Source organism: Colletotrichum godetiae (assembly GCF_030913485.1).
Source record: "Colletotrichum godetiae strain CBS 193.32 chromosome Unknown BDP55scaffold_12, whole genome shotgun sequence".
NCBI lineage: Eukaryota > Fungi > Ascomycota > Sordariomycetes > Glomerellales > Glomerellaceae > Colletotrichum > Colletotrichum godetiae.
Window position 1 is genome coordinate 66,070 of NW_026851260.1, and position 23,477 is coordinate 89,546.

At 53.2% G+C, this 23,477-nt stretch overlaps 7 protein-coding genes across 7 annotated transcripts; 1 reads left to right on the forward strand and 6 right to left on the reverse strand.

Annotated features, from left to right (window-relative positions):
* Positions 1 to 88: 88 nt before the first annotated feature.
* BDP55DRAFT_57481 (mitochondrial carrier domain-containing protein) lies at positions 89 to 1,510 on the reverse strand. Its single transcript, XM_060570762.1, has 2 exons — positions 1,319 to 1,510; positions 89 to 1,177 (listed from the first exon to the last, which is right to left on the reverse strand). The coding sequence occupies exons 1-2, from the start codon at positions 1,353 to 1,355 to the stop codon at positions 237 to 239; spliced, it is 978 nt and encodes a 325-aa protein (XP_060431839.1). The 5' UTR covers positions 1,356 to 1,510; the 3' UTR covers positions 89 to 236.
* Positions 1,511 to 2,166: 656 nt separating this feature from the next.
* BDP55DRAFT_548313 (Dor1-like family protein) lies at positions 2,167 to 3,501 on the reverse strand (the record flags this gene model as incomplete). The annotated part of the gene is made up of 1 exon (XM_060568824.1): positions 2,167 to 3,501. The coding sequence occupies one exon, from the start codon at positions 3,499 to 3,501 to the stop codon at positions 2,167 to 2,169; it is 1,335 nt and encodes a 444-aa protein (XP_060431840.1).
* Positions 3,502 to 4,729: 1,228 nt separating this feature from the next.
* Positions 4,730 to 5,796, forward strand: BDP55DRAFT_548306 (TLC domain-containing protein; the record flags this gene model as incomplete). The annotated part of the gene is made up of 2 exons (XM_060568823.1): positions 4,730 to 5,212; positions 5,278 to 5,796. The coding sequence occupies 2 exons, from the start codon at positions 4,730 to 4,732 to the stop codon at positions 5,794 to 5,796; spliced, it is 1,002 nt and encodes a 333-aa protein (XP_060431841.1).
* A 554-nt stretch (positions 5,797 to 6,350) lies between these two features.
* On the reverse strand, positions 6,351 to 9,944 carry BDP55DRAFT_692305 (uncharacterized protein; the record flags this gene model as incomplete). Its single annotated transcript, XM_060577101.1, has 4 exons — positions 6,351 to 6,376; positions 6,438 to 8,243; positions 8,306 to 9,674; positions 9,747 to 9,944. 4 exons carry the CDS (start codon positions 9,942 to 9,944, stop codon positions 6,351 to 6,353), a joined length of 3,399 nt encoding a protein of 1,132 aa, XP_060431842.1.
* Positions 9,945 to 11,815: 1,871 nt separating this feature from the next.
* On the reverse strand, positions 11,816 to 14,754 carry BDP55DRAFT_548088 (AMP deaminase; the record flags this gene model as incomplete). The annotated part of the gene is made up of 3 exons (XM_060568808.1): positions 11,816 to 12,146; positions 12,206 to 13,326; positions 13,396 to 14,754. The coding sequence occupies 3 exons, from the start codon at positions 14,752 to 14,754 to the stop codon at positions 11,816 to 11,818; spliced, it is 2,811 nt and encodes a 936-aa protein (XP_060431843.1).
* A 533-nt stretch (positions 14,755 to 15,287) lies between these two features.
* BDP55DRAFT_57688 (UAA transporter) lies at positions 15,288 to 16,716 on the reverse strand. The gene is made up of 2 exons (XM_060570788.1): positions 16,444 to 16,716; positions 15,288 to 16,383 (listed from the first exon to the last, which is right to left on the reverse strand). Exons 1-2 carry the CDS (start codon positions 16,552 to 16,554, stop codon positions 15,787 to 15,789), a joined length of 708 nt encoding a protein of 235 aa, XP_060431844.1. The 5' UTR covers positions 16,555 to 16,716; the 3' UTR covers positions 15,288 to 15,786.
* Positions 16,717 to 20,390: 3,674 nt separating this feature from the next.
* On the reverse strand, positions 20,391 to 22,577 carry BDP55DRAFT_57816 (protein phosphatase PP2A regulatory subunit B). Its single transcript, XM_060570797.1, has 5 exons — positions 22,307 to 22,577; positions 22,171 to 22,211; positions 21,995 to 22,092; positions 21,269 to 21,923; positions 20,391 to 21,197 (listed from the first exon to the last, which is right to left on the reverse strand). Exons 1-5 carry the CDS (start codon positions 22,348 to 22,350, stop codon positions 20,530 to 20,532), a joined length of 1,506 nt encoding a protein of 501 aa, XP_060431845.1. The 5' UTR covers positions 22,351 to 22,577; the 3' UTR covers positions 20,391 to 20,529.
* Between the last annotated feature and the right edge of the window lie 900 nt (positions 22,578 to 23,477).

Consider the following 23,477-nt stretch of genomic DNA (forward strand, 5'->3'; position numbering starts at 1 on the left):
CGATGGTGTTTCTATATAAGACAAGATCTTATGCCCACACCAATTCAAGGGGCGGGGTGGTCACACAAGGTACCTCATATACCCGAGATGAACGACACCCAAACATGGCTACCTATATTATTTGTTTTTGGGGGGGATATATACCATCAGCTACTAGTACAAGTCTTCTTTGCAGAACGTTGGGCTTCTTTAAGTGATACAAGGTGCCCGGGAATATGTGTTGGAGTGCGTAATCGCTATGGCTCCGCCGTCGTTGTTGTTGCCAAGTTTGAGGACCAAGTACGTTCAGCTCTTCTCATCAGTTCTTCGTACACAGTCCAGGCCAAAGCTGAACTCATTGCTTTTCTGCTCATGCGGAGTGCAACCCCATCCATAAGGGACCGTATGCCCTCTTCCGAAACCATCTTGCGGCAAGCCTGGTACATGTTTCTGTACACGGCCGGCTGCAGTTGAATTCTGGTTTTGATAGCATCGAAAGGATTCGAGATAACGGAGCACGCTCCACCGGCCATGACGGCAGAGCTGAAATTGACGAGCGTTGCATGCGATGTTGGAATGGCGAAGGGGCGATTTGAGTTGTTGCCGTCCTTTGGAGTAGACAGACTGCTGAGCTGCTTCTTGAGCAGCTCATAGAATAATACATACATGCCTGCATACGGTGCATCACGGACCGCGGTGGCACCGAAGCCAGCAAAGAAGCCTCGTGGACCATGTGTTCTGTAAATGTCGGAAGAAGCGCCGAGCAAGGATTTGTAGGAATACAAATTGGATTCATAGCGAACCTTGATGACGGTCAAGGGCATGAGTACAAAGCCGGCAAACGTTCTGGCGACGGCGCCGGCGACCAGGTTCGCCGATGGGGTTAGCGTCGGTAGTGAGGACGAGTGTGTTGCTCTATTGCCGGCGGCTTGGCCCAGTAAGCGCGACTGAGCCACATGCTGGCGGATGGAGTTGAGAGATGTGAAGTAGAGGGCCGAACCGAAGCCGGTTCTAAGGGCTGATGGGATTGTGCCGCGCCAGAGCGTCTGGATCTTATTTGGGGCAGCGGCAACCTCCCTGAGATACGACCTCAGTGACCGGTGGCCAGATTGTTGAACACGGGTCTTGAGTAGGTCAAGCGGTTGCAGCAGCACCGCCGATGCAATACCGGAACCCAGTCCAGCAACAAAATGCCGAGCTGTGAGAGGAGAGGGATAGGTCAGCGCAGACTCGATCAAAGGTGCGTATCGAGAGGAGTGTCAAAGGGGTAAGTAGCGCGCAGAAAACACGCGTATGATTCAACAAAGATGCGTAGATAAGTATTTCTGTCTTTTCTTACATGATTTTGTACGGACTGGGGCCGCCTGTTGAGACATGGAGACTTGTGAGAGAACTGATGTTGTGTCTTTTAGACGAGGAGATGATACTAGGCGGATTGCGGTGCAATATCGGGTGGTGCGGTGGTGACTTTCTTTTATGTGCGAAAATGAATTTGAGAAGCAAATGCCATAGAGTTACCAAGCAAACTTTTTCGTAAATGTACAGAGTGCTCAATGAGATGTGACGATATTGAAGGTAGAATGAGAACGGAAAGACGATCATAAATTGTGATGACTTTTCAAGAGTGGCTGGCAGGGTAGATAGATATCTTCATAAGCACATGAGGTAGCTAAGTTGAGGTAAAGGTATGGTCGTGGAGGAAGGTCGGTGCTTCTTACCCGCTAGCCATATCGGGCAACGCTCAGCGGAAGATCGGGGCGCCGTCATCGGTGTAATGACGGCTATATACATAATAATCCCTATGGGTCCGACCGGGTCTTTCCGATCAGACAGCCTCCGGCAGGGCCGGCGTTCCTTGCCCAATTTTCGACGTTTGCTTACACAACTTTGGAGAAACGTAAACCTTCGGTTGTACCCGGTGACCTCCTCGAGAACTCGACATTCTAGGCTGTCGGTAGATTGCTATTCGAGCGCAGCGAGAAAAACAATGCCCATTGCTTGCGATGGCTAACAGGCCGTCGAACGTCCGTCTCATGAGGTGCTGATGAGTCGGCGCTGTATGACCTTGTCTTCCATCTTGCCTCCCTTCTTGACTGGCTTTCTTGCCTCCCATCTTGCCCCCTTTGTAGTCATCTTCCACCAAACGTGCCCAGAGAGCGATACTGCGACTCGTAGCACCCCAAAGACTCATGCCTCTTTGGCCCCTGTCGCCTTGAAGTCACCAATAACCGATTCAAGGCGCCCAGACAGTAGCCGGTGCCTTTTGACTATGTCGACCCATTCAGACTGTCTTGTTACTTCGTAATCGTCTCCTAATGTCGCCAAAAGCATTCCAAAATCACCTCCGAGCCTACCCAAACTCCCTGAACAGTACAAAACCTGCGTGAGGATACTATCCCTTGCTGCTTGGTCTTTCACAACTGGGAGGTACTTTTTCAAGGTTTCGAGGAGCATCTCCACAAGATGAAGCGGGAATGTTGATAGTGTCGATGGCATGGGTTTAAAAGGATTCTCGTCGTCGCTCGTAGTCCCAGTCTGGGGTCCAGTGCCAGAAAATATGCTCTTGAACATGGAGACAACGCTGAAGCTTTGCTCACGGAAGATCTCAACATAGCGTTTGAGATACTTTTCTGTCTGCTGCCCGCCCGACCAGGCCTGATGATTGGCGTTCTGTTGCCTCTGCCTCTCGTCATCAGCCAGCTCACGAAGAGGTTGTAAAGCCCCCAGGGTAGCGTCCAAGGTGGCTACGCGGCAGCAGAGAAAAAGTAGCGAGAGGGTGTGTTCCTGAGAACCACGGCTCGTGGAACTCATAGAAGACATGTCCGGAAGTACCCTCCTGAGCCAGCTGATCGTTCGCAATGATGCAGCCAGCTTGAGTCCAGGGGACTTGAGGGCAGCGATGAGATCGGCCGTCATCTTCACGATGGCCTCATCAGCTTGGTGGGACACAAGGTCGACAAGTGGTGAAGATGAGTACAAGCCGTGAAGTCTCCGAATATGGGCGTTGAGATCAAGGGCGGATGCGTAATTAGCAGGAACGGTGTTGATGGCGGAAGAGAGTAGGGTTGGAAGTTCTAGCACGTCGACGAGACGTTCGACATTGCGAAGTAGCAGTAAGGCGCGTTTCCTCTCCGCCAAGTCCTCATTGTCCCGAGATTTGCTGTAGGTGGCGGAAAAGCGCAGGGCCTCTGCTTCAAGCTTCGGAATGGCATTCCGTAGGTCTGCCGTGTCGGCGACAAGAGTGGGCAACGCGCGGGTTAGGCTTGTGTGATTTGAGGCCGAGTCGATGATGGACTTGTGAGAGCGCTTTGAGACGCCTTGAAGCGAGAGGAGAAGTGAATGTGATGTCTGGGCCAGGGATTGAGGCTCAGTCGAGGCTAATGCTTCCGGACTCTGATCGGCGAGATGGGACAGATATGTGAGCCTGGTTGACCTCGTTGTCGGATTGAACAGGTTGTTGGCGTCGGCATCGAGGCTCGTAGACTGCCGAGAATCGAGTAGGTCAAGGAGAATGTCGGCCATATTGACGAGATGCTCACATTGGAAAGTTGTTGTCGATAGCTACCTTGGGCAGTAGGCAAGGTAGATGCCGTCGTCGAATACCAGACCAAGGGGTTATCTGTCACTCTCAGGGCAGTTGCTGAGGTGGGAGCAAGTGGTGGCACCTGCAGGCTAGCTTAGGTAGCTTAAGGTAGCTGCACACCGAAGAACCATACCTCAAGCTAAGGTACCCTGTCATCTAGGTAAGCCATATCGATGAATTTAAGCAGAACATGACTAAAACCGAGGGCTGCAGCTTCGGGGCCGTTGGTTCTCACCTGCCACTTCGTCTATGCAGCTGAGGTACCCATTATCATCTACCTACCTTGCTCCATACCTTGAGATAGTAATCAAGACCAGACCCAAGTACATAGCACGAACGGCCGAGGGTGCAGAAACGTTTGAGCTTTCCAGGCGACCGGGATGCTGACTACTTGATATTAAACTATGTACGGTCACCATACCGAAGCAGTGCACCTTCCTTACCTACTACTTACAGTTCACAGCACCGCCTCACTCAAGTATACCGTGTTGCGGTCCTTCTGTTACAGGGCGTGTGATGCCATCATGAGGCGGATAGCTAGCTCTGGCCCTAGCATCCCACGACCCCCGACCACAGTGCAGCTGACACGCAGCCATTTCGTGCCACAATGTAGAGCTTGGGTTCACAGGCGGAATAGCCTCGAAAATAACTGCCTGAGAAACACTTCATGTCTGTGAACTGGAGCTCACGGCCGCCCCACCTCTGTGCCCAGTGCTCGACCAAGGGTACCTCACAAGGTCACGACACAGCTGGCGGGCGGCCAGGTGCTACAAGTCTTCAAGGGTCCTCCTCCATCAAGCTTAGCTTCCCCCAACAATCCGTCAGCTCCCCGCGCGCCGACCCCTGCTTTGCCTTCGCCTACCTCATAGCCACGCGAGACCTTGGGCCACTCACTTACTGCTCACGTTTGTTTCTGCTTGTCTCGACCGCCTCTAGCATCTGACAGACTGACGAACCGATCTGGTGACAGAGCCTTCCTCTCCGACTCTCCGAGAACACTTTGAAAAGGAAGACATCCCCAACGTCCTGTGTCGCAAGCAAGCTGCACCGCCCACCTTCGACCCTCTCCCCAGCGTACCGCCGTCCTCTGGTACTCCCGAACCGAAGCAAGATCCCTCTCCAGCAGAAGCGGACAGCCGAACTCGCGTCGAGAGATCAACACGGAGAATGAAAGATCCCTTCTTCCTCGAGCCGCTGCCATGGCTCGTCAAGGCGACTCAGCCCTTTGCTGACTACTTCTCATTACCAACACTACCGATCCACGTTCACGAAGTCTTCGCCTCGGCCCTCCTCTACTCGGTCATCTACTACCCTGTGTCTCCTTTGCTGTCGCGATTGATCGTCGGCCGCAAATACACCGATCTACCTCGTAAGAGACGCATAAACTGGGACGCTCATGTTGTCTCTTTTGTCCAGAGCGTTCTCATCAACGGCTTGGCCCTCTGGGTCATGTTCGTTGACGAAGAGCGCAGCACGATGGATTGGCAAGCTCGCATGTGGGGATACACAGGTGCTGCCGGCATGATCCAAGGCCTTGCTGCCGGCTACTTTCTCTGGGATTTGGTTGTCACGAGCCTCAACTTCGACGTCTTTGGAATCGGCACCTTGGCTCATGCTGTCAGCGCCCTCTTTGTCTTCTCTCTTGGATTCGTGAGTCTGCCCTTGACGATACATCTCACAACCGAATCTTTCTTGCTGACCTCTAAATCAATCAGCGACCCTTTCTCAACTACTACGGCTGCATCTTCATCCTATGGGAGCTATCTACGCCCTTCCTCAACATCCACTGGTTTTTTGACAAGCTGGGAATGACTGGGTCCCGCGCGCAACTCTACAACGGCCTCATGCTCTTGTTCACTTTCTTCTCCTGTCGCCTCGTATACGGAACGTACCAGTCCGTCAAGGTCTTTTCGGACATCTACGCTGCAATCAATGCCCATCCCGTCCTGCCCAAAGAGATTTCCCCGGAAACAGGCGCAGTGCTCGCCCCGATCGGTGTCATGAGGTTTGCGACAGGGTCGTCCACTGTGCCAACGTGGCTAGCCGTGACGTACCTAATGAGCAACATCACTCTCAACAGCTTAAACTTTTACTGGTTCATCATGATGATTCGTGCGGTTCGAAAGAGATTCCAGCCGGCAAAGTCAAGAGAAAAGCAAGCTGCTATCGAGCCCTCTTCTGCCAAGGCCACAGCGCCATCTGTCGGGGTTCAAGCTCGTCGGCGCAAGGCATAGAGCTTTTCAAGAAGGAGAGGATGGGCATTCGCATGTAGGTCTGTCATTCCCACCTTTGGCAGCGTGTGTGGTGTGGGAAGGCTGGATGATGAGGGCACTGGGCAGAGCGAAGAACTGTATAAATACATGGTGGGATGTTGCCTGATCTTTGAACTTGGGTGGCTTATTGCTTATTGTTTCACGTAATCGATAGATTAGTATTTCATTTGACTTGCGTTGAGAAGCTACGCTAGTTTGAGAGACGCAGCCTATTACTGTCTCATTCTCGACACCATACACGTGCCTCCTGTCTGCTGCTTGTTTATGCAATGCCCTTGAGGGCCAAGACTACCAGACTGATGGCTAAATAAATCATTGATTTCACCTCTATCCGGGAAGCAAGGTCAAAGGAGTAGTATTAAGTACATCTATGCACGTACACTGGTATGACGGTGGTAAGCACACATGGTACCTATGCTATGCAGGGTGTGTCCAGGAAAGGGAAAATACGGCCAGTTGATTCGCTCGCTCCGATCCGGAAGATGAGGCCATCAAGGACGGGAATGCATGTGCATTTAGAAACCGAAGGGATTGTTGGGAGCTACATAATCCGGTTAGCAAGATCCTGAAAAGGCCCTCTAGATAAAACCGAGTGTACTGACTTGCTTGGGAGAGATTGGCCCGCCGGCCTGTAGCCTGCGGCATCAACTTCTTTGCGTCTCCTGTAACACCGAAGCGAACCGGCGGAGGAGGTCCTGTCTTCTGAGGCTGTAAAGGCTGCACCGGTGCTTGAAGCCCGGCACCGCCCATATTGTTGAATCCTCCCATGCCAGTTTGCTGCGGCTGGAAGCCCGGCATGCCGGTTCTTTGCGGCTCCATGGCAGGGGGTAAGAATGAGTTGATACTTCCGGTGGGTTGCGCATTGAAGCCCTGAAGCTGACCGAACTGACCAGGGAAGCCAGTAGGTTGCGCCTGCATCGGAGAGAACTGGCTTTGCCTTTGCGGATCCGCGAAAGGGCTTTGAGCAGGCGCACCTGTCATCATAGGCTGCTGCATCGACTGCATAAACTGTCCACCAGTCTGCTGCATGCCGGAGTTGAAGCCCATCACACCTGGTACTGGTTGCTGCTGAGGCACGGGATAGGCGTTCATCTGCTGTTGTGGCATTTGCTGCTGCTGCTGCTGCTGCATGGTATATTGCTGCTGCAAACGTGCTTGATTTATGTCATTCATGCTTTGCCCTGGCGGTGCCACCTGAGTCTGGAAGCCGGTCATCTGGGGCATCAACGGCGGCGGCGCAAAGGCGCTCTGCTGAGCAGACTGAGGTGCTGACAGCGGTCTCGACGGCGGTGGAAGCATCAGCGAGCCAGTGGTCGCCATGGACGGAGGCGGAACCGGCCTTTGCCGTTGTGCAGCTTGCTGGGGCAAGCCTGTAGAGTTTGGCCTGATGGTATCAAAGAATGAAGGCGTAGCTCCAGTGGGTTGAGGTGCCTGCGCCGGTGCCGGTGGCTGGATGACGACCGGGCTCGGTGCCGGCGGCTGGGCTGTCCGTTGCGGCTCCAGAGGCTTCGATAGCATTGATAAATCCTGCATTGATCCTGTGAGAGCAGGCACTTGCTGAGGCGGTGTTGGTTGCTCCGGTGGTTGAGTTGGAGCCGGAGTAGGAGCCGCAGCAGGTTGAGGGGGCTCTTGTGATTGCTTTGCGGGCTTCACGTCCCATGCATCATCATCAAAACCACTGGCCGGTTTGGTCGTCGATGTTGACGCAGAGGCAGGCGACTTAGACTCGGCATCTTCGCTCGAGCCAGCCCCCTTTGCAGCGAATGCCTTGGGGTCCACAACATCACTCGTCTGAACTGCCGGTGCTGGTCTGCCTTTCCTGGTGTTGTTCCGAAGAGCTCCACCAGGACCGGAGAAGAGGCCGCCAGAAGCTCCGTCGCCTTCTCCATTTGCCTTGTCAGCGCCGTTCTTCACTCGGCCAAACTTCTGGTCCAGTGTGCGCATGACTTTCAGTATATCTCCTTCACGTAGACCCAAATTGCGAAGCACCGCGGCGTCAACGTCTGGGAGTACACTTTCGTCCATCGAGTCCTTGGCGAAGGCCTGCGCATATCGCTCGCACAAGCCTACGGCAACGTCGCAAGTGAGGAAGAACTGGAACCAATCGTACTCGGGCTTCTGCGGTTGTCCAACTGAGGCACCGATTCCGATTGGGGGCGAATTTCTGGCTTGTGAGGCCCTGGCTTTCTTGACATTCGACAGTGGCTTGTCTTCGTCCAGTGAAATGCCAGTAGCGCGTTCGACGTATTCGAGGTCCTCGACTGACATTTTTGCCACAGGGACTGCGATCTTGACGCCATTCATCTTGTGCAGATTAATTTTGCCGTCCTTAAGTCCAAGAAATTGCGCGTCGACGCTGAACGACTTCGATCGATCCGTCCACGTCCGAACTTTGGCGGGATCCGGCTCTGTGATGATGGTATTAGCAAACAGTGTACTCCAGAAGCTGATACTCGGTGTCGTTGCTTACTAGACTTGCCAGATCGGCCTGAACTGCCGCCTTCGCCACGTCCGTTTTCGCGTTTACTCCTCTGCCCATAGTTATTACCATTTTCTCTTGCCATAAGACTACTGCCTCGCTTTGGTAGAGGCATTCCTGGCCCTACCTGCTGTGAGCTGTCCCTCTGAGCCGCTTTGACAGCCTCCTTTGTCAACCTGATTTCTTCCAAGCGATTCTGTTCGACGGTTGACTTCGCCGCGTTCAATCCGGTATTGCTGGTGGGCGCGGCGATGGAGCCCGTGATCTCGATGTAGCTACTCGGAACGACGCCCTCCTTGCCGTTTTTAACACGCCGCACTTGCCACCATTCTTCGCTCTTGGTGTCGTCGATTATGATGACGTCGTCGCCGATGGCAACAGTGACCTCGTCGTCGCCTTGGGCCATGAAGTCGTATAGCACTTGACCTTTCTTCTGAGCCTTTCCCGAGCCGGCCAGAATAACCTCCCGAAGCCCCTCTGCTCTAACGGCACCTGCTAGTTCGCCTAGAGCGCCCACGATCTCTTCAGCTGTATCTTTGGCTCCGGCATGGAAGTCCACGCTTTTGCTCGGCCTGACAAGCTCCAAAAATACGTGCTTTCCCTCGCGAGAGTAGTGCGTCATCTTCTCGGCTGTCCATTCTTGAGAGGGACCATCCTGGGCACGCTCTGGGGCAATCAATATGTTCCCAGTTGCTAGGTTGATACCCAGAGTGGTGGGCATCTTTTTCCGCTTGCCCATCACGGATACCATCTCGTTGATATTGTACATGTGGAACCCACCAGGCGCACGGTAGGGTGGTTCTTCGACTTCGGGTTCTTGGTCGTACAGGCGGGTATCTATCGACCGTTGAGATTGGATTCGTGCGGGCGCGGGTGCGGGTGCCGGTGCGGCCTGTGAGATTGGACGGGCGGGCAGAGCCGGGCTTCTGACCGGCTCCTCATCCGATGGCTCTGATGCCGGAGACTGCGGTGACATTGGGGGAGTAGCAGCGCGTGGTGGGGGGGCAGAACGACCCGCCATCACACCTGCCAGAGCCGCTGCGGGATTGTTGTCACTGGAGTTGGCAGACATGTAGGCAGACTCCGGCCTCTCCGAATAGCTTTCCGTAACTGCGTTAGCAGAACTTGTTCGTGCCGGTAGCGTTGGAGGCGGCGAAGGTTGGGCCGCCGTGTCTTCTGCTTCGCCGACTTCAATGTAATTGGCTGGTACGAAGCCATAATCGTCATCTAGACCGACCAGAATCCAGTCAGGGTCTGACGTGTCGTAGACGTCGAGAACAGCGTCCTCGGGGAAAGAGAGTTCCTCGTCTGTTTGCCTAGTGTATTCAAACAAAGCGCGCGCCTTTGCGACAGGTTGTGCCTAAGATGCATTTAAGATCAGCACTGCGACACAGAATGAAGCTTCGATGGGAGCGGTTTCGAGTGCGCCTACCTCTTCTACATAATTATTCGGAACGAGACCTTCGGGCTCTTCTTCGTCGTCGGCACTAGCCTTCTTCTTTGCTTTCCACCAATCATCCTCGGCATTCTTTTCGAGCACGTAGAGAATATCCCCGTCGTTGATGGAAAGCTCGCCTTCAGCCTGGGGCACATAGTCATAGACGGCCCTGTAGACTCCTAAAAAACCCATGTTTGCGGGGTTTCTTGGGCTTCAATGCGCCGGAATGTTCTCGACAAGGATAAATGATCGCGTGGACGTTTATGTGCGGGGAAAACCGCGTATCATGAGATAGAATGGCAGCGGTTTAGGGGTGGTGGTCGAGGGTGCCGTACTTCTGGCTGGAGGACAGTATAGGGAGGAGTCGCTGCTCGTTGCCGGCGTCCCCGCGGATGGGCAATGGTGGAAAACTCGCAGAGATCGGGAGATCGGGCGTTAAGAGGTTCCTAGAGGCACAATCGGTCATGGTCAACTTCAGGGCCGCCACATAGCTGGAAATCCAAACGCTCAAGAGGGTGATCGCCGAATCAGTGAATGTATGTCGGTCAGAGTGGAACGTATAGGCGATGCGGTACGATGACATTTCCCATAGACTAAGGTAGCTAGGTGTCTTGGGCAGAAGAGGGAAGGCAAGTACAGACAGCAAGGACGGGGGTAAACACAGCGCGAGATAATGGTTATACGAGATGCTCTAGGGACAACTTACAAGTCATGAGGTGGCAGTTTAGTACGCACTCGGTAAGTGTGTCCGGTATCGCGATTCGCATCAGTTCGTGGGTTCGTGAGTACGGATGATGGTTGACGTTGAGTTGAGCTGCTTGGAACTGGCGGCAACTGCGGCTGGGGCGATTTGGCAGCTTGTGCAGTACCGCGGGAATTGAGAGTTGATGTAGTGTGTTAGACAGGATGGTGGCTGGAGGAATATCTAGACCGAGCAAAGGCGTGACGGTGGGAAGTAGGTGGTAGAATGGGAGATGGAGACGTGATTATCGTAGCGTAGCGGGTGCTCAGGTAGTTGCGGTTATCCGTTAGGCATTATTATTGCCATATGCGATGATGGTGGAGGTGTCGTGGCCGTGATAGGCACTAGGGAACCGGAGGAGCTGGGCTGGGGGCCGGTACGCTGAGTGAGACTGACCCGGTGTGGAGAAAGACAATTCTTGCGCACTGGTGATGAGCTGGGCACACTGGCGTGACTGGGCATAAGGTAAGCAGCAGGTAGGTACCTTCCAGGTTGTGTTAGGTGGGGGCCTCCGTTATCCGTCACTGCCGTCATTGTTAGAAACCTGGAAGGAAAGGTGCTCAGCTGTCAACCCATGCCTGAAGACTTAGGAACACGGATAAATACATATATATATATATATATATACAGCATACATACTTACACATGCGTCATGTCGCAGGTTGGTGCCAAATACCTTACCCCCTATCCTGGTCCGTCTTCGCTCGGGAAAAGTAAAGAACTTATTTGTCTCTTATTCCCCCGCATATGACTTTGTAAGTAGGTGAGTTCATACAATATTGAACCATTGAGTTAAAAGTGTTTGTCTCTTATGATACCCCTCCTTTCCGCAATTGATGTTGCAAGTGACCTGAAAGACAGGCACCCTAAGCTCAAATGCCTCATGTCTGCAGCCCAAGTGGCCCTCCCCCATGATTCGCTGCTCAACAGGGGAGCATCGTCATGTCACAGAGAGCGGTTCATGAGTTGGACATTTGTCCAATGGCCTTGTCAGAGAGGCCGTCGTGATTCATGCGCAGCCAGGCCCTTTTCTTACGATTTCTACGTAATGCAATATCATGGACAGGTACCATTAATTGCGGGCCAAAGATCGCGAAACACTCTCCAGCATGAAGCTCTCCGGCTCACCGTGTTTGAACAAGTGTCAAACTGCCCAGTATCGCACACATGAATGGATTCGTGAAGAGGAATGTCTTTTATCCAGGTATCTTAATGCATTAGCCAATGCTATCCCTTAACCTTGTCTCCGATCTGCAATCCGCCATGATGGATTCAGATTATTTTCCCCATCCTGTTCACCATGCCAGCCCAACCAGCTACCTTACTGGCTGTTCCCTGTTCTGCCCCGGCTGAAAACCCCGGGAAACAATTTGGGGTCCTGTCCCGAGGTGTGGCCGTCAGTTGACCACGATGCCTCTCCCGAAGGTGCGAGACTGGCAGGAGAAGCAACTACCTCCTTTTCAAACACAGTAGCACTGTTGGACCCTCCCACAGCAGCTGTCTGCTTACCGCCTCCGCTACCCGCGCTGGCCGGCTCGCGTTGCACCGCAGGTTGGTGTCCACCGATGATACTTTGAGCCACACTCTGCTGGTCAGCTGTGACGGTTGAGTCGGAGGTTTCATTGGAACCATAGGTGATGTACTTGTGAAGCCTATAACTCGTTAGCATGCTCCTGGGCCCAAGTCAGAGTTGTGCCGCCATGATGCTTACATGTCGTGTTCCTCTCTCAGGGTCTGGTATCTGAATTCTTCTCTGCGATCAGGCACATTGGTTTTCACCATGGCATTGCCTGCCTTGCCCGGGAGTTTGAACTTTGGCCCAAGCCACTGCTCCTTGATCGCACTTTCGAAGCCACTTTGCGTGACTGAGTTCTTTGCGAGTTCACACATGTCGACAGGGCTCAATTTGTAGATCTGAGCGGCCACAGCGTACTCCTCCATCAGCGGCTCCTTTGTAAAAGCGAATTGAAGCGGATCGTCTGTCGACAGCGACACGTTGAGGCCTCGGCGGAAGTACTGGTAAAACGGGTTCCTCTCGTAGGCGAGGAATAGGGCGTTGTTACTCAGCGGCGACATGGCGATGCCAATCTGTTCAAGGTAGAAGATGTACTGCAAGAGCGGAACTTTGCGTAGTAGCAGACCATGGCTAATGCTGTGGCAACAGAGCAGAGCCACAGCCAGATGCTCGCTGTCACCAGCTTCACCACAGTGTGGTCGCAGCACAAACGTGTTGAATCCCCGACGCTGACGCAGTGCGTTGAGCGATGACATGTTAGAGAACAGGTAGTAGAGCCAGTAACTGTAAGGAGGGTTTTGCTTCGAGTCCCAGACCTTAGGCACTGGGAACTTCTTGAAAAGGCGCCGTTCGATTTTGCTCTCGTCGTCGACACTATCGAACCCAATCACTCTCTGCAAGAAGACATGCAGCTTCGGATGGCTTGAGGGATCTCTTGAGACCTCGAATAGGGGTTCGAAGACATTCTTGACCACCTGCTCGAAATTGTCCATGAGCCCGCTAGCCTTGTACACATCGTACAAACGAGGGATCTGGATGAGCCATCGAACGTTGTGGGAGAAAAGCTTGTTGTCGACAACCCAGGCGGCCAGCTTGTCCCATTCGTCCAGGGACTTGCCGTAAATGGAAATGCGCCATTCGACCATTTGGTACTTGCTCGATTCCAGATCAGCAATGACCTCCTTGGTAATTTCTGCCAGGTAGCGGCCATTGATGAAGTTGTCCGTCTTGAGGAAGATTGTGCGGAGCCGGGATTCGCCAATTGGGTTGTACTTGAGATTGAACTTGTCAAATCTGTGGAACGAATCTGTGTGCGCCTTTTGATAGGATTAGTTACGACGTTCAGGGGCATGGGAAGAAATACACGCTTCGGGACAAGAACTTACATGCATGTCCAGGGTGTCAATGGAAAGGTCGTATGCGGTAAGGTTGATGCTCTGGAACACCTCTGCTAGTGTTAGGTGCCTATCGTCGCGGAAAAGCACAACCTCGTCAGGGCACTTCTTCATCTTGCTCTTGATGAAACGCAGTAGATGTTTCTGGTTCATACAAGCAGAGTGGTGAACATGGGTGTCGACCTTGCGCACATTGTAGAAGTCTCTATGGGGAACTTTCTTGCTGTCCGCAGTCTCCTGATACTCGTTGAGGAGGGCGTATAGATTGAATTTGCCTTCGAGATACTGGAGCCGACGGAATGCAAAACTCTTGCTTGGACCGTCCGAGGAAATGCTCAGGATTTGGTCCAGATCCATGTAGAACTCTCGAAGGGTAGGGACCCGAATGACTGGGGTTCCTCTAGCCTCAGCCTCTGCGTCGTCGAATACTTGGTAGACACCACTGTCGTCAAGCTTGAAAGTCATCTTGTCGGCGGAGGGGACTGGGAGCACATCCTGCATATCAAAGTCTTCTCCAATATCTTGACCAGGCTTCCGCTTCTTCGATGTGGGCTTAGTCTCGGAACCCTGTACCCGACGGCTTGTGTGGTCATCTGCTGTTGTGGCAGATGATGGCAGAACCATGCTGCCATTCAGGCTATTGGCATTGCTGGTGGTTTGCTCGGCGGAAGCCACAGCCCTTGCGTGCTCGGCTCCCCAAGCTGGCTGGGGAGGGGGTGGATAGATCGACCAAGTAGGATCATCCCTGGGATTGTCATCAGGTCCTTGGAGAGAAAGCCCGATGTACCTCTCTCGTAGGTCCATGATGCTCTGAATGTTCTTCGAGATAGCACTGAGCTCGGCCGTGATGTGCGGATCGGTGTCTGAGAAGGCAGCCACGCCCAGGGCAGCATGCTGGTTCGTGACGCCAACACTCGGGCCAGGTTCATGGCCCAGGCCCAGATTGTTTGATTCGCTGTTCAAAAGCCTAGGGTCGGTCTCTTGTGAAAGGTGGTTCCGAGGAGGTGAGAAGTGCTCTGCGCTGGCAGCTTGCTGCTGCGTCGGTTCCGGCAGCATCATGTCTTCGTGTGCCGAAGCTTTCCCTCTGACGTGACTATGTCCTTTGCCTAGGGGAGAAGAGTCCATTGGATGATCGAAATTACGAGTGCCGGCAGCATCACGATGCTCGGAGCCGACAATGACGGGGCTGCCATGGGGTGTGGCATGGCCTTGAGACCACACACCACTCCCCGTCTTCAGCTGACCAACCTGGCTACGCTGGTAGAAGAGTTTGGCGTCCGTCTGGCTCATCTGGCGGTCCGCGACAGGATCGTAAAAGGCAGTCCTTGTGGGAAGATCGCGGGGAAGCATGCCGTCTTGCAAGCTTGCTCCCTCGTGGTCCTGGCCATGGGATGACAAAGGGTCTGCAACTGACGCGGGTGCATCGCTGGGAGTTAGCCCTTCTGACCCCTCAGAGCTACTGTCGCCTCGCGAGTCCAGCGCTCCCAATTCGACATCAGAGTCGGTGTCACCATCGTGAAGCGAGAACGTGGGGCCTCTTTTGGGGGAGGTCGAGGCGGAGGTTGGGTCTTTTTTGGTTCAATAAGGCTTGTGTCTGGAAAGGGCAAACTGTCAGCACAACACGAAGCACGAAGCTATACGCTGCAGGATAGGAGAAGAACTCGGCCGTCCACGAGGAATGGGGGGTAGCTTACCAGCGTGAATCAAAATTACCACATCCATTTGGGGGAAGAGGCTTCGAAGAGTACATACCAGCCATATCGAGAAGCGTTTTGAACCCTACTGAGGAGTGTTGTAGAGCCCTTCCCCCAAGAAAAGAAAACCGAAGACAAAGATCCAGTGATTCTCCAGAGGCGATGGCAGAATTATGATGGAGGAGCTATCGCAGTATCGGGTAATCGCATGCACTAGCACTCCATGTGGGATAAGGACCAGAGGACAATGGATACGCTGAGAAGACGAGGGGGGGTGGAGGGGTAGCGGTTGGCTCCGACCTCCGACCCGCGACCACGGCGGGGTCCTAAGCTGCCACTGCCACCGCGACTACAATGATAGCCTATCACACTGCCTGTGTGACTATGTCTTGGGTCCCCTGGGTATCGTTATGGAACTGGTTTTTGACTGCTCTCTGACTGTTCGATAGATTAATACCATTCAATAGTGCATAGGCAATTCAAGAAGGTCGCCGGATGAGTCAATGATTACAGTCACAACGTAGGTCCTATCGAGAGGCTCAAGCATTATCCATGATGGATCGCCAAACCGACACCATTTGTGTAACTCAAGTTCTCAATTGGAAATGTGTCTGAAAGTTTCTAAGAAGGGTTTCCTGCCGCTGGATCAGATACGTGAGTTCGTCCAGTCTGTCTAAGATTCCTGGCTCTATTTCGCACCCACATTCTTCTGCGCCCTTGAAGTCTTGGCTCTAGAATCCAACGAGTATAGCCCTCCAGCTCCAAATACAATGATTGCCCCGATCAGGGTCCCCGCGGCTAAGCGATTCCCGAAAAGCCATATGCTCAATAGCAGACTGACTAGCTTGCGAATGTTCAGAACAATGGTGACTGTTAATGCCGAGGACACGGCAGCGAGCAAGTTTACACCCCGGATACAAGCGTACTGGGTAACGACGTTTGTCACAAGATAAGCAAGTTGGCTCGGAATTTGGAGTTGGAAGAGCCCATCTCCAACATCCCCACTGAGGCCAAAGCCGGGAAGTTGCGCCATCGGCAGCGACAGAGGCGGACTGTTTGCTAGTTTTCGAAATTGGCGGATCAATGATGGCGCAAATGGTAAGAAGAGTGGCAGTGACAGAAGGTGTGAATAGAAGAGATTCTCTCGCCAATGAGGGCCGTATTGTTTGTACGTCTCTTCAGTGTAGAGACCCATGATGGCGGAGAGGACCTGCGCCACGAACAGCACAACGAGGCCGGTCCCAAAAGCGGGCTTGCCACTCCCCTCGGTCGCTTTTGAAGCGGACTAACTTGAGATTAGAACGAGGAAATTCGCCAGGTTTGGGATGGGACATCGTTTACGTACCTTGGACTGCGAATCCGACCAAGCTGCGGTGATGACACCGAATGTCAGGAGAATGACGGCCACGATCTGTATGCGCGAGTACTTTTTCCCATAAAGAGACCCGGCAACCATGGTTGTAATGCTTCCACCGGACCGAAGAATGATGTGCACAGGGACGGAGATATCGTAGCTGAACGCATGGTTGTTCAACACATTGATGCTGAAGAACAGGACAATATTGACGATCCAGCGGCGTAGAGGGACCTTGTTCTGCTGTAAGAAGAAGGGTGGTCTCGATCGATCGAATTGGGAAAAGTATCCGGTGACAGCCACGAAGAGGAATTGGACAAACGTCAAGAGGGTTCCTGTACACGAGCTTGTCAGAAGGAAGGACAGATTGCGAGGGCCATGATGACATACCACTTGCAGGTTCAACTCTGAAGGAAGAGGGCGCGATTAGCAACGGCAAATATGAAGAGGGTTGGCTTCAAAGGGCGGCAACGCCGGAGTATAGAAGCAGTGCTTACTTGATGATGGCTTCCAAGGCATAGACCTATACACAGCGAGGTTAGCATGTATGTAGCTTTGATACGGCGGATTAAGTATAGGATCACCAACATTGGAGCAGCAGCCGCCAAAGATTAGGCCAAGCATAACACCAACGGTGATCCATTGAGAAAAGAGACCGGCGACTATACGACCAGCAGTCTGCATAGACTTCTCGCTAGATGCGTGCCCATTCATGGCCAAACCGTTAGCGGCTTGATCGACCGTCTTCTCGTTCTCGTCATCGTAACCCCGGGCAGGAGAATCCATCTTCTCCAAGGGGGGCGATGAGATGCCTTTCGGCTGTCCGCGTCGTCGAGTGGCCGCCGGAGAGGACATTGAGGCTGTTCGGAGCCTGCGTGCGGATAGTTGGAAGGATTGAGCTAGACTTTTTGGGGTTCAAAGTATAATTGCAGAGGTGCGGCGCGCAGCGTGCAGCGTGTCCGAGACACTGGGACGCTCTTACGGCTGGGGAGCAGGCACGCAAGTACGAGGTACGGAGGCCAGATCAGGGCGATTGCGGGCCAATGACAATGGCGCAATTGGGATCTGAGCTGTCTAGGCTGTGTCGGGACTCCGCTCGCGCCCCCAAAGACCACGTCTGTCCTCAAGTCTTTCGGTCTCGAATTGTTCCTGGTCGGAGACTGTCAGTCATCAGGCGAGTTCGAGCGCTTTGAATACCGGGAAGTCATTGTTCCTCAAGGTGAGGCAGGTCGTTGTCAGAGTTGTACGACTAGTCATTCATTCCTACAATGGAATCAAGCCACAGTACAGACCAGAGTGGCAACCTCCACTTGCTCTTGCCTGCTTCTACTTCGTTAAAACGTTGCTTACTTCTGTCACGGCTATGTATGCGTACCTTCCATTGCCTGTCTTGCCTAGGTAAGGTAAGGTAGGTTGGTTGGTAGGTACCTAATGTACGGAGGTGCGTCTCAATAGTCCTTGCAGTTGCTGCCAAGACCAACCCCTGCCATAGACAGGGGAGTCGACAAGGGGCTGGCTAGGGTGTGTACAAGCGGCAGAATTCGGCCACTTCCACCCACTGTAATTATCGTCAATTCAGCGGTAAAAAGTCGTCAATTGAGGTCAATTAGTGGTCGTTTGACGGTATAATCCAGCCCGACGACCCTCTTTGTATTCATTGCCGCCCTCTAGGGCAATTATCTGTTGGATGTGGTGAGGTACCCTTTCTATCCATTTCTGGATCTCCTCTTGCGGTAATGCTTTCCAGCACTCTTGCCAGCGACGTACTGCTTCGGCCCGTGACGAAGGCGCCCCCTTCCTGGTGGTCCATCTCTTCATCCACGGCCAGCAAGGTTCAATGGGATTGAGGTCGGGCGAATTACCCGGCCAGAGAAGCTTCGTAATCTCGAAAAGGCTGTACGTATAGTGGGTGAAGTGATGGTCGTGAGCGGGTGCCTTGTCCTCTTGTACGATTGGATTACCAGGTAATCCTTTGATATAAGGGAATAATTTGGGTAATAGGATCTCTTTGCGGTATCTGTACCAGTCAATTCCGCCCTTGCCGTTCCGTATTAACTTGCCCGACTTCGCATTCCAATTGAATTGGGGCTTACGGCCCGGTTGGTTCCGTAAGCCCATTCGCTCCATACCACTCTCGAGCTCCCACTGTTGACGTCGAACGGGCTCGAGCTCTGCGTTAAGCTCGGTAATCACTGCGTCGGCAGCCTTCCTCTCAGCAGCAGTCTCGGGAATCCAACAGTGGCACGGCCCTTTCGAATCGTATGAGAAAGACCCCCAAAACATGAATTCGGAATAACCCTTCCACCTCTCTCGTATGTACTGCCTAGAGTAGGCCTCGTCTGGGCGACGCCAGAGCTTATAGCTACCGCGGCGGTGGTTGAGGGCAACCGCGGTCTCGTCTGACCATATAACCCGCTTCCAATCGTCGAGGGTCCAGTATTGGTGGTCGAGGCACCACTTAAGTCGCTCTTGCCGCATCCTTTTCGTTAAGCCTGGCTTGCGGGTTGGTTTAGTCTTGTGGAAGCCATAGCGACGAAGGATTCGCCAAACAGTCATTACAGATACGTCAACGCCCTCGTCCCTTAATAGGTCCCCAGCAATATCAATACAGTTCTTTTCACGCCCATACCGGTCGCGGCAGACCTTGCGGATGACGGCATCGTTGACCTCTTTCGTCTATTTGGTTGGACGGCCACTTCGGGGGGCATCTTCGTAATAGGCGGGCTCAATCGAGAAGGTAGGAGCAGTTGGGTCGAATCCGTTCTTTTTTGCGCGGGCAAGAACGTCGTAAACAGTTCGAACTGGAATTTCTAGAGCCTGAGAGACCTGTTCAGCAGTCCACCCAACAAGTCGACTTCGTAGAGCAAGAATCACTGCCCTGACGCCTGGATCTAGCTTCTTCTTTGTCGGCATCTCAGGATCCATACTGAGGAAAAAAGAGCAGCGTAGTAAGTAGCGATTTGGCGGTTTTGATATTATCGTAGGATTAGTGGTAGTATCGTAATGGCGGTGTATGGGGTAAAATCGTTGCTATGGGCAGTGCTGGGGGGAAAGTAAGTAAAGTGGGTCAAGATCAATCCCTAGGCTCTTATTGGTTCAGATGGGCAGTAATTGTGGGTCTGGGGCTTGGCAGCGACTGCAAGGACTATTGAGACGCACCTCCGTAGCTTTGGACGGCTTTAGCGTGACAGGCGGTTCCCTCGGGAGGTTCCGTACCTTGCGCTTTTCCCCATCCTAGGCTTGGGACCTGACGGCATCTTCGAGGTCCTTTGAGAACCAATCTAGGCCACCCGATCCAGACCTTCACCTACCTACATGGATAGGTAGACGCCTTTCTGTTAGTACGAAGGTAGTTGTCCTAGGTTAATTTCGTGTGAACAAGCTGAGAAGGCCAAGATCTTGCACCACGGACTCTGTCGAATGGCATGCTGCATGCATCGTCCTATCATCATCAAATTGTAGAAGGAACCTTGATTAGCTCTTTACTACACTGGGCAGGTCAAATAGCCATGACCTGGGATAGCTAAATGCAAAGGATATGGCGACGACCTGAGCGGTGCACACACTCGACACTTGGATACTCTATCTCGTGTACTTGGGCTTGCCATCACACATCATCCTATGACCAAAACAGGCGAGAATCTCGTTACCTCCAGTTCTACTATAGAAATCAGGGAGGCATTGGCAACCGTGGCGACGTGACACGATGGTCGGGCCCATCTATTCCTAGTGCTTCTTTCATATCTTCCACGTGTTCCTCCACCTCTGTCTTCTCCCCAAGCACTTTTCGATGGTCCTGAGTACCCAGCAACCTCTTTCCTGCTGGTCGAGTTGGCCTCCCAATTCTAAAGTCTAGCTAAGACGACGATTGTATCACGAGGCCACAGCCGTAACGCAGACCCCAGACATCTCCCCCTTGTCAACCAAATTCCACAGGTTGTAGGAGACGATAGCCTCGATACGCATCGACCGGCTGTGTTGCTGTGGTTGATCCGAACATGAGTGTCCTCACCCGGCATAGCCCTCGAGGGCTCCGGTTGTTCGTCATTCTTATAGTGCAGAGAAGACAAATAGCTGTTACGGAGTTAGCCCACTCAACCCCCGCATTCTAGGTATGGAAGAAGAATTATGGTGCTGCCAAGAACTTACATTGTTCGTTGCCGCAATCGCAATGCTATCCTCAAATGGATGCCAGCTCATATGGAGGATCTTCTTGTTGAAGTCAATCTGGTCGGCATCAGTTTCCTTGCGCATCCTTTGGCCCTGGCCACCGGCTCCAGCAGCAGGACTACCGGCACGGGAGCCTCCCTTCTTGCCACCGTTGGTTGCGGTTGGGCTGGTAGACGAGTTGATGGGTGTCGGTACGCCAACCTTCTTAGCCTTGAAGGCAGACTTGTCGGCCTGCAGCACCACCTCGACTTCCTTATCGGGGTCTGAAGGATAAATCATGAAATTGTTGTTGTAGCTGCCAGTCATGACATTCTTGGCATCCCCTGAGAAGACAACCTCAAACTTGTCAAAGATGCTGTCATTCTCATATGTATCGCATAACCGAGGACGCAGGTGCTCGTGGATGGGAATCGTCTTAACGGGCTGTCGCTCCATGTTGATATCCCAAATCTTCACCGTCAGGTAGTCGCGAGAGAGAATGTAACGACCGTCATAGGAGAACCGAACGTCTGAGATCGAGGAGATGATTTCCGAGAAAAACGACCTTGAGGACGGATCTTCCTCTTGCTCGAAGACTGAGTCGATGGCAAAAGGTTAGCATCAAAGCAGGCCACACAGGGTTTAGACGGAGAAGCACGGTACGTACGCTTAGCATGGCTATCACAGAGGGCACTCTGGCGCATGTCGGCAAGCTTGATGGTGCCCTTGGAGCTTGCATACATGAACCAATTGCAGCTCAGAGGGTGGAACTCGGCAGCTGTGATGACCTCGGTCAGCTCCTCCATGTTTGCAGGTTTGATGTCAACGATGTTGAAGCTCTGGTCCTGGATATTCAGGTTCCAGAGGTTGATGCGGAGATCGTCTGAGCTGATGAATGTCTCGCCATCGCTGTTGACGGATATGCTGTTGATGTGATAGGCGTGGGCATTTGCGTACGTTCGGCGAGGTACGGCGGCAACAACGGTGTCATGATGGGTCAGGCGGGGCATGATGAGGTCTTCAGAGTTCTTGAAGCGATGCGCAGGCGACTGCTTGGGGGCACCACCGCCGCCACCAGCGATGTTTGCGGGAGTCAAGTCATCGGATAGATTGTTCTCGGCGACGACCTTAAGCGACTTTTCGAACACCTTCCAAAGCTTGATCGTCTTGTCGTTTGTTGAGAGCAGGTAGTGTGATGCATTCTGTCGACGACACCACTTAATCTTATTGATCTTTTCCTCAATTTCCAGCGACTTCAGATAGTCGAACTCGGGCTCATGGGACTGGAATTCGGTATGGAACTTGTACTCGCATGTCTTTTTCTGTTCAAGGGCATCAGCATAAGGTCAAGAACAGAGAGTCCGCCCTCCATTTCGGTGCCAGCTAGGCTCACCGTTTCATTCCGTTCGAACAATACGACCCGGCCGCCTTTGTCTCCCGTCGCAAGGTAGTTACCCGTGTGATCGAACTCGACCGTCGAGATGATATCAGCTGAGAGAAAAGGTTAGATCTACAGACGATAGAGTGGACGGAAGCTGTCATGGCGGCGGATTGCGGACTGCATCTTACCTTCAGTGATGTCCTCCACATCGCCCTTGTCTCCAAAGCACCTATTGCGTAGCGTAAGCAATTATGCCAGTAAGGGCAGGGCAGTCGAGATGAGGTTGAAAAGGAAGACACGGAGCAAAGGAGCGAGAGCACGTACTGGGTGAACTTCCACGTGGGGGAGTTCGTGTCACTGTCCACCATGTTTGCAGACCAGTTCTGTACGGGCTAAGAAATGGACTCGTAGATGTTGATATGGACGAACAGAAGAGGCGAGGTGGCGGGGTATGTCGAAGACGGACGGAGGGGCGAGCTCTAGTCGTGCGGTAGGAGAGAGAGGCTGTCTCTCGGCGCTGGGAATACGGACAGGGCTGAGATGAGCCACAGGAGAGTCGCAGCTGGATAGCGCGAAGAGTGTGGGGTGGTGTTGAGGGTAACTGCGATGATGTGCGCGGGAGAGGAACCCAAAAACACGCAGGCAATGTGGAGGAGAGCGAGAGGCAATTGCGGACGAAGAGTGACCGAGTGGTTTCTATCTGGTTGGGATGAGGCAGAGATAGATCGGGCGGGTCGTAGTTGACGAGGGGTTGAAAAGGGAGGCCCGTAGCTCGAAGGCTCTGCGGTAAGGAAGGGTAGGTGCGTGAGGTGGTGTTTGGCGTATGCGGGCGTGGGCGTGGGAGTGGGAATGCTCCTGGGATTTGCAAAAAGGCGTATTTCGTCGGATGCAGGGACGGTTGAGTGTTCTGATGACGGCGAAGACCAGAAGGTCAGGTCGGTTGGTCGAGGGCTTGCACGTTGATCGTTTGGAGGGGGGGTATCGCGGCGCAGGTTGCGGGCAGGCGAGAGCAGGGTGCGGCAGAGAGCGCAAGGTCGAGGTTGGGGTGAGAAGGTAAGGTAGGTAGGTGGGAGTGGTGGAGTGGTGATGGATGGGATAGAAAGAGGTGACGCTAAGGTAGAGAGAGGGTCGATGGATGTTGCGTGGGCTTGATTTGCTTCCAGGTCTTTCAGATTTGCTAAGGTATCCGTACTGTATTCGTACCCCAGCTGACTGACGACTGGCACTGGTAGCAGGACTGGATGGGAGGCGTAAGGTACGAATGCTGCCCTGCCTGGTATGCTGCCCGCCCTGCGCTGGGTTACCTTAGGTAAGGTACACCTACCTACCCTAGGTCAATAGGTACCTTAGAGTATTGCAACCAACCTAAGGGCCTCCAACTTGGGGCTGCCCTGGAAGCGGGTAAGAGGGTCAGCACGGGAGTTCATGGGAATTGGACGACAATGGGGGACACCTGTGACCTAAGGTCAACCTGGAACTCAGTGGACAGGTGTTG

Coding starts and splice junctions, on each gene's coding strand:
- BDP55DRAFT_57688 (XM_060570788.1), bottom strand. CDS start 16,554: ATGGTTGCCGGGTCTCTTTATGGGAAAAAGTACTCGCGCATACAGATC. Junction 16,384..16,443: donor GGTCGGATTCGCAGTCCAAG/GTACGTAAACGA, acceptor ATCTCAAGTTAG/TCCGCTTCAAAAGCGACCGA.
- BDP55DRAFT_57816 (XM_060570797.1), bottom strand. CDS start 22,350: ATGGTGGACAGTGACACGAACTCCCCCACGTGGAAGTTCACCCA. Junction 22,212..22,306: donor CCCACGTGGAAGTTCACCCA/GTACGTGCTCTC, acceptor GCTACGCAATAG/GTGCTTTGGAGACAAGGGCG. Junction 21,198..21,268: donor CTGTGATAGCCATGCTAAGC/GTACGTACCGTG, acceptor CCATCGACTCAG/TCTTCGAGCAAGAGGAAGAT.
- BDP55DRAFT_57481 (XM_060570762.1), bottom strand. CDS start 1,355: ATGTCTCAACAGGCGGCCCCAGTCCGTACAAAATCAT. Junction 1,178..1,318: donor CCCAGTCCGTACAAAATCAT/GTAAGAAAAGAC, acceptor CTCCTCTCACAG/CTCGGCATTTTGTTGCTGGA.